Here is a 9,279-nt window from a genome sequence, read left to right on the forward strand (position 1 = left end):
TTTTTTTTTTTTAAAAATCAGTTTTGTATAAATTCTTTATTCCACAAATGAGTTCTCTGGAGCAAGATTATCTTCATAATATTGATCCTGGTGTTATATTACAAAGTGTTCTAACTCTAAACCATGACAGACTCCTGGTTCTATGATGAAGTTCTCTGAGGCTAAGGGGATGCTGTAACTTTGATTGGTGCTGATGCACACATAGGATACACAAGCCGGTCCCGCTCTTGATGGTGTCCCGATAGTCATTCTCCACAAATCGTTTGTACTTCAGAAGCTCAGCAAGCAGCCGTTGGTCCTTTCAATCTTCCCTTAGAATGGAAGACCTCCCAACGTGTCTTCTACTTGAATTATGTATGACTCACACTGAGAGATACAACTTGGTGGAAACCGCCATTCTGTCATCCACTGAACCATAGCTGCCACCCTAACATTCCTTTCTCATTTCCCCCAACGCAGGCCATGATCATTGCCTTCACATCAGACATGATCCCCCGCCTGGTGTATTATTGGTCCTTCTCCATCCCTCCCTATGGGGACCACACTTACTACACCATGGATGGCTACATCAACAACACTCTCTCCGTCTTCAACATCACTGACTTCAAGAATACAGACAAAGAAAACCCATACATTGGGCTTGGTAACTATACCTTGTGCAGGCAAGTTTTGATTCACCTATTTTAAAAATATACTTTATCTTATAAAAAAACAAAAACAAAACACTTTTGGTATGTGTGATAAGAATCCAACTGGTATCGGTTAAGTCTTGTGTTAAAGAGACTGTTTTCACGATGCTTGCTTTTTTTAGTAATACTCAAATGATTAAAGCTAACAAAGAGCAATGGTAGAATCTGTAAACCAGATTTGAAAGGTGTTCAAGTGGGCACGTCATAGTGATGGAGGAGAAAAGCCTAGTGAGCCTCAGAAGTGGAGATAGCTAGCTGAGAGGTTACACATTCCGATCATTGGTTCTAAGACTGTCTTGTGAAGCCAGAGAATGTAGCTGAGTTGCTAGTTCTTACCAAGCACGTACAAAACATAAACCAGAAGTGGTGGTGTATGCCCATAACCCCGCACTAAGGGGGTAAATTGCTACAGGTAAATTGTTTCCAGTGAAGACTAACCTGATACATAGTAAGTTCAAGGCTAGCCTGGATACATAGCAAAACTCTGTTTCAGTAAAATAAAAATAGAAGAAGAAAGAAAGAGCCACGCAGGCTGTAGCCCAGCAGGAGAGAACACGACCCTGGGTTTCATCCCCAACAGTGCAATGAAAGAGAAATAAGACAACTTTGTTGTTCAAGGGCCACCTAAAGCTAATAGTGACACACTGGTGCCTCAGTCAGCAAAGGCACAAAGGTGGCTGCGGTGAGAGCTGTCAAGTGGCTGGGAAGGTCAGGAAGGTCAACAATGCAGAGAGCCCAGCAGCTCACTTACCAGTTGGTAGTTTGTTGACCACGTAGGTCATGCAAGTTTAGTTTCTCTATTACAGTTTCTTAAACCCAAAATTCACTTAATCCAACTGCTCAGAGCTATTCTGATTCAGATCTCCAGTATCACAACCAAGAAGTCAGACAAGGCCAAGACAACTGTTCCAAGTAGTCAGCGTGTTCTGACCATGCAGAATGCTGATCTCAGCAATTACAATCTTGTACTTTTAATACTTTAAGGAAGTAGAAGCAAGCTGGGTAAAAACCCTAAGTTTAACAGTAGGCAGTACTGGGTGGTATGGCCCAGTCAGCTCCCCAAGCTAGCCAAATTGTTTTGCGTCTTCTCAAAAAGAAGGGATGAAGCCTTGGGGAAAATATAAAAACTTTGTTATTTTGTAAAGAAGTGTCCTGTTTTACACAGCTGGAATCCATCATTTTCCGGTTCCATGCTCAATAAGATACTTCTGGATAATTTTCTTCCAGTATTTGATACCAAACTGAATGTAAGGTGAAATGGATGTGATGTCCACTTGAAAAATTATTGAGTAGAAGATGACTTTGGTTTTAAGTCTGTTCCTTGTTTACAATATTAACCAAAAAGATTTGTCTCCTAATGTGCCTGGTTGTGTTTCCAGGTACCGTGACTTCCGAAACCCACCTGGACACCCACAAGAGTATAAACACAACATCTACTATTGGCACGTGATTGCCGCCAAGCTGGCCTTTATTATTGTCATGGAGGTAAGAGAAGTGGTCTCTGAGAGAGCCTCTGGTCATGCATATTTGTAGGCCATCTTTTTCTCTTTAAGTATTGCCAACTTTATTCAATGTACGTGAACTAATCAGGTTTGGCCTGAGAATAGATAGTTCATAACACTGAATGAAATAGCTGTCTGCTTTAAATGTTGAAAAGCATGCCCACGTCAAGGGAGATTGAGTCCCACTTAATACAGAATTTACTGGGTGCCTTTTGTACTTTGGGGTACACTGGCATGTTGGATTGTGAGAGGCCTCTGCCATGGGGTTGTTGTGTTGCATCTGTGCTTCATGCAGCTGCTGCATGGAGCACACCAACTGCCTACAGTGCTTCTCTCGCTAAAGTTAGCGCTGAGAACATGACGCGGCTGTAGATGGCCAGTTGAACTAGCCAGTGTCTTAGTAACAAACTAGGGAGCCTATTTGTTGTGCAAAGACAGACATCACCCCTCACTTGTTTAAGCCACTCTAGGTATGTCTTCTGTCGTGTGTAAACACCAGTCGAGCAAAATTCTGAGGCTTTGCAATCTGACTTAATAAAAAATAAAAGAAAATGGGGGGGGGGACACTTCCCATAATAGACAAGAAGCGTTGGCCATGGAACAGGACGTTCAGCACACATCATAAAGGAAGATGCAGCTCACCAAAGACAGGAGCCAGAGGACAGAGGCAAATAAAGAAAACCAGGATTAGAATGAGGGATGGTTCTCCACAGCACCAGTGGGAGCCAGAAAACGACACTTCTAGAACGTCAGCCTGCTAACCTAGAGAGGCAGCAAAAGGGAATAACTGAGGATGTTTTTCCCCCACAATAAAACACTGGTGAGCCACAGGCCCTTACAGAGATAACAAACTGAGAGAACACAGAGGAGAAGCCCTTCCTGAAGTCCTGTGAGGCTGGAATAGCCTATATCAGTGGTCCTCAACCTGAGAACTAAGTACCAGTCAGTAGTAAAATGACACTTAGAAGGTAGCGGCAAAATTTGTGGTTGCGGGGGTGGGAGGGTGTCCTAAGACCGTGGGAAATAATGTGTTTCCAATGGCCATGACCCACTGGCCTAGATCCTAAACTCACAAACAATCATAGGCACAGAGAAGAAAGCTGTCTGACACAGGGGCGTGTCTTTATCCCAGCACTGAGCTGTCTGACACAGGGGCGTGTCTTTATCCCAGCACTGAGCTGTCTGACACAGGGGCGTGTCTTTATCCCAGCACTGAGCTGTCTGACACAGGGGCGTGTCTTTATCCCAGCACGGAGGAGGCAGAGGTGCTTGGCCCCTGTGAGTTTCAGGCCAACCAGAACTACATTGTAAGACCTTATCTCAAAAACCAAAACAAGAAAATCCAAAACTCTAAAAAGGAGGGAAAACTAAGGTCATTCTCACTGGCTCACAGAGGTCCTCGCAGAAACATGAAACAAAGCAGCACCCTGCCGGGCCCATCACATGGGGAGCTGCAAAACAAGTCTCAGCACCTGCTTAAAAATTAAACTCCTATCAAGTGGCTTTTCTGTGTACAGTGCAATTAAATGAGAAATTAATCGGAGAAATTCTGGGAAGCACACATGTGCACAGAAATTAAAGGACATCTTCTGAAGCAACCGGCAAATCGATAGAGATAGCAAGAGAGAATTTTTTTTAACTTGTAAACAAATGATAGTGGAGATAAACATGCCAAAACATTTGGAATACAATGAAGGCAGTATTGAAGCATTTTTTTTTTATCTGCAGTCATATCGATTTATCGGGGGGGAGGGGGAGACCAAATAGCCCCAAGGATGAGAAAAATGAGTGTCTTTTCTCAGCCCCAGCCCAGTGCCATCAAAGCGTTCTGCTTGTTGGCTCCTTTACTGCTGTGTGTGTTCCTCTACCCATTCTAGGCTGCCCCGGCCTCTCTCTCTCTGATCTATAGTCTCTTCTGTGCTATGACATCTTCGTCAAGCCAGTCTCACAGGACAGTGTTCTGGGAGCCCTTCCCACCCCTCTTCCTTTTCTCTCACCTCCACATTCAAGCCTGTTGGCTTTTCCCTCAACAGTAGACCACTGACTCCTTCTTACAGTCTTGCCTGCTTCCACCATGTGTTGGCTACTTTGGATTGCAGTGCTGGCAGGTTTACGCTGGCTGATAGCCTCCATCCATGGTCCCCTCTTGCTTTGAGCCTATACTCAGGTAGCGTCCTGAGCCAGGAGAATGCTATAGAGAAGAAGTTTCTCCTTCCATGGCAGCCAGTAAGTGAGGGATAGAGTCCGAGCATGTTCTGGAAGCTTCCCCTGCCCCCACTCTGCCCTCCTGGTACCTCCATGGCTCATTCCCTCACTCCTTAAACCCTTGGCTGGTTTATGTGTGTGCAGACTACTCTGCATAAAGTGTCTGTGCTGCATCCTGTTGCATTCCACAGGGGGTTGCACCGTTCTAGGTTCTCCCAAAGCTCTAAGCAGTGCTTGGCACTAGGTATAATCCATTATATCTCTTATATGCATGAAACATAGCTAGCCAAAGGGACTTTGGACTTGGATAGTGACTAACAAATGAAATGCTTAAACGTGAGACCAAAGTCAGGGACCATTTGAAAATCAGAAAACTGGTAAAAGAAGAACAGTGGGATCTCACCAAGCGCTGAGAAGGCAGAGCACAGCTGAAACTGTCCCGCTGCTGGAGTGAGCTAAGCGGATGCCACCACTCCAAAAAGGACTTGGTCATCCTGTAAAACTGGACATTCAATTGGCCAGGTGTCTCAGCAGCGCCCCCTATAGGTTCCTGCTCTTTAGAAACCTACAGAGAATGTATTCATATTCACAACAGCACTGCTAATAGGAAAACTGAAAACCACCCCAATGCCTAACAGTAGGGGAACATATGTGTTACAGCACACTCACTGGGAGCATTATACAACAGTGAAAGAAACCACAGTGAACCAGAACACTAGGGAACACACGTGTTACAGTACACTCACTGGAGGCGTTATACGACAGTGAAAGTAACCATAGTGAACCAGCTACGGAAATGGCATTAAGAATTTTAGAAACTGTATTTGAATTTTAAAAAGATATTTTCCCAAAGGCTTTCCAGAGGGGTGGGAGAGATGGCCCAGCAATCGAAAGTACTTGCTCTTCTTGCAGAAGACCTGGAAAAATTCCCAGCACCCACATGGCAGCTCACAGCCATCTGTAGCTCCAGCTCCAAAGGCTCTGACACCCCTTGCTAGCCTCCATGGGTGGTGTGTACACATGGTGCACACGGTACCCACACACATACAGGGAAAACACATAGAAAGTAAGTCTGTTTGGGAAGACTATTGAGTACTATTTTTATAAAGCTCAAATCAAGTAAGATTAAATACGTTATTGGTGAATACATACATATTTTGAGGTTTTTTTTTTTTTCTCCTTTATAGTAACATCACATATAGGATAGTATTTACCTTTGAGAAAGGAACAGAGAATTAGGAAATATAGTAGCACTGTCAGTGGTCTGGGTTTTTAACTTAATAAAATGAACGCCCTAAATCCTCCATTATTTTTTGTCTTACTGTATCTCCTAGACTGACATCAGGCTTGGTCTCCCATGTGCTGGAGTGGTAGCATGTATGTGGATGAGAGTACACACAGTTGGGTGGACTCTTCACTCGTGCTAAAGTAACACGGTACCACTGAACACTGACAGGTCACTCCTTAGTATCCCGTTGCTTTGAGACTGAATGGCCTCAGTGTCTGCCCTGCCCAGACTCACCACCGTAATGACGAGCAAGAATAAACCTCGGGGGCTCCGTGCCCGTCTGACAGTGTCTCCTCTCCTTCCCACAGCATGTCATCTACTCTGTGAAGTTCTTCATTTCCTATGCAATTCCGGATGTGTCGAAAACCACGAAAAGCAAGATCAAGAGGGAGAAGTACCTCACGCAGAAGCTGCTTCATGAGAGTCACCTCAAAGACCTGACCAGAAACATGGGGCTCATAGCCGAGAGGATAGGAGGGGTAGCTGACAACAGTGTGCGGCCAAAACTCGAGTGAGCGAGAGCTGTGTGTCCTGAGAAGCACTTTAAAAGTCATTAGCTGCCAGACGTATTGTGAATCACTAGAGAGGATGGCATTCAACTTCCTAGGCAGACAGAGTCTTCACCGTGCCCATGTCTGCCTGTACCGTTTTTCCAGTTTCAGCTAGCAGTGCGGGAACTGGAGAGTGGAAAACTTTGATCAGGAAGGGCATAAAACCACCTACCTGGAGGACCTGAATATGTTCCCTCTTTTGATAAATTGGAATTTTAGTAACAGAAAAAAAAAAGCCTCGAGGTGTGCCCAAGTCCTCCCCGGGGCTCTGCTTTTCTGACCTCAAGTGCATTGCTCCTTTTCTGTGCTTAATTTTACATTTTGCCAAATCTATCCCAGACCTATTTCGTCCGGACAGCACCATCACCAAAGACCAGGCGGACCTCAGCCTTACTCACATTTGTGTTATCAACAATAGCCAGCTCAGGATTGAGTCTGGATGCTGTGCTAGGTGCCAGGTAGACTCAAGACTTCACAGTATTTCAGTGTCTTACTATACCCCATGGAAGGAGACTCCGCTGCGTATGAAACAGCTTCTGTATCATTTCAGCCTATATTTCCACCTCCAAGAAATATGTGTCTTAGATTGGCTTGAAGATGGAGGTTATCAAGTGAAGGCCGTCCCTGTTACTCCACGGTGACACCTGCTTTCTAGCAGTACTCCCAGCATGCTCTGGGCCTGACCAGTGTTGGCTGACTTTCAGATCTTCAGGGAGTAAGATGAAAAGGTAGTAGCTCTTATTGATCTGAACGGTTAATTTACCTCTTCTTGATATGTAAGTTTTTTGGTTAGATGATAATCAAATGCTTATAATTGTATCGTCATCAACAGAGTGGGCTAGGCAGCCCCTCAACTTCATGCAAACTGACTTAGCAGATGCAGAAACAAGGCACCACCAATCACCAAGCGCCTTCTGCCTGCCTCACTGAGAAGGCTGGTGGCCTGACGACACTGGGCATAGTCAGAGCAACAGCCAGCAACCCAATCACTAGCCATATCCTGTGATCCTTCTGTGGCCCGTGTCACTCACTGGGAATGCTACTGACTTCTCTGCTTACCACAGTGACCAGCTTCCTTGCCGGCTCCATCCATTTCCCAGACCTGCTAACTCCTTTGTAATCACAGCTGTGCTGGACACACGTCTATCCGGATTGTTCCCTTTGAGGAAGGAAACCCAGGATTTAATTTGAGCCCCCAAGCCTCCTCTCAGGCCATGAGGGAGTTACGGGAAAGGCTGGTCTATCTGCCGGTGGCTTGCTGCTAAGCCTCAGCTTCCTAGTGCCTTGCCCTCCCTGTTGCTTGGCTGAGCGGTTTCTCTGCAGCCTATACATGCTCAGCTTTTCCTCCTCCTGGAGGAGACATGGCTATACCTCGCACCTTTGACTGGTAACGGAGCACCCTTGTCAGTGCTGGGTGAAGAAGGGAAGACCTGCCTCACACTTTGGGATCAGGCCTCTGCTGACTGGATCAGTGTGAAATGCCTGGGTGCCTGGGAGCCAAGCCAAGGAAAGCAAACGGTTTTAAGAGCCTGCCTTCTCAACGCTGAGCTGAAGCAGCTTTCACTCCAGGCTGTGGTTTAAATGCCCACCGGGAATGATTTACTAGAGAATCAACATGATTAATCAGAGCAGTGTTCTGGGCTTTTGAGTAGCCCAGTGGGTCAGTGGGAACATTTCCTCTCCCTTGTACTGGGAGTCCAGGGCCTGCCACACAGTGACTACCTGTCCTGAGATAGAAATGACTGCCTTTCCCCCTGACGGATGTTCTCACTCCACAACTAAAACCAGGTGCCACTCCCTGTCCCCACCCGGACTGCCCTGGAGGTCCTCACTTCCTCTGTTACCTCTTCTCCAGAACCTGTGCTCATTTCTTAAGGACAAGAAAGTACTCACACTTCACATCATAGGAAAGGAAATCTTTCCTCGCATAACTCTCCCCTTCCTTTCTTTGTATACACAAAGAAAACGTCAAATAAAAAGTGCATTTATTCATCTATATCCCTCAGCCAAGAACTCCCTTCACCATGTAGAAAGTACCACTGTGGACAGAAGAAGAAGAAAAAAACACCTGCTTTCCTGAAAGGAGCACTCATGGCATCTGATGCTACCAGAAAGCTGAATGACAAAGTTGATGTGAGCTGTAGGGTCCCAATGGCATCAGTATCATTCCTACGAAGCCTGTGCCAAGTTGATGATGGAAAGAAACAGGGGACACCTGCAGTAGCAGTGAGGTAGCCCCCCAGCCCTAGGAAAACCAAGGGCATGGCTGTGGCCAGTGAGGGAAGGCTATCCACCTGTCTGGCATGAACCACTAGAGAAATTCTCTCCTTTTGTAATGCCTTTGCATTTGAATGGATTAAAGCGATAGACTCAATACTCAGGGGATTTTTCTTTAAATGTTCCTCGGATGTTTTAGGTATTCCATTAGAAGTAGAAGGCCACACTTTGTCTTGAAATTAAACGAGGCCATCTGGTAATGAGTCTGTCAAGGTTTCCCCTTTGCAGGGCACATGGGTCTTGAGTTGCATAGGACATTCATTTGGGATGGGGGGAAGAACGGGGTGTGTTGGTTTCACGGTTCTGTGTGCTCCTTGTGTTCGTTCCTATTATGTTTGAAAAGAGGAGACAGTGCCCAGATCAGCTAAAAAGGGACTGAGATTCATGATGCTTTCCGAATAGTGTATCCCCAGTGTAATGTTTGTAACTGATGTTTGTTAATTTCTATGCATTTTAATATTTTTTAATTAATGAGCATTTTAATAAATTCAGTTTTACAAACAATACTGTGGCCTAACTAGGTTTAATAATTGTCTTAGTAATGTTTTTTAAAGGAACAGGTTTCTGAGATTTGCCACTAACTGGTTAAGTTTCACTTAGATGATGAATGACCACTTCTGTATAAAGTAATCTAAAATGACTTTTTCATAGCCTGTGGTTACATGAACTTTCAGCCAGGGTAGATGCTGTAAATTAACTGAGCCTATAAATCCAGGTGAGCTGAAGATTCTTCTCACCTGCTCGTCAGTCCAGGTACCCTAGTCACC

The 9,279-nt window shown here is 45.2% G+C and overlaps 1 protein-coding gene across 1 annotated transcript in view; it reads left to right on the forward strand.

Annotated features, from left to right (window-relative positions):
* Positions 1-9,018, forward strand: part of LOC117701956 (anoctamin-6-like) — a gene marked incomplete at its 5' end in the record, with an annotated part of 30,862 nt that extends 21,844 nt beyond the window's left edge. Inside the window, 3 exons of the mRNA XM_034493359.2 lie at positions 460-662; positions 2,069-2,174; positions 5,993-9,018. Coding sequence (XP_034349250.2) covers positions 460-662; positions 2,069-2,174; positions 5,993-6,199 — 516 coding nt within the window. The remainder of the gene's footprint in view (positions 1-459; positions 663-2,068; positions 2,175-5,992) is intronic.
* Positions 9,019-9,279: the final 261 nt, after the last annotated feature.

This window comes from Arvicanthis niloticus, unplaced genomic scaffold, assembly GCF_011762505.2.
Source record: "Arvicanthis niloticus isolate mArvNil1 unplaced genomic scaffold, mArvNil1.pat.X pat_scaffold_352_arrow_ctg1, whole genome shotgun sequence".
NCBI lineage: Eukaryota > Metazoa > Chordata > Mammalia > Rodentia > Muridae > Arvicanthis > Arvicanthis niloticus.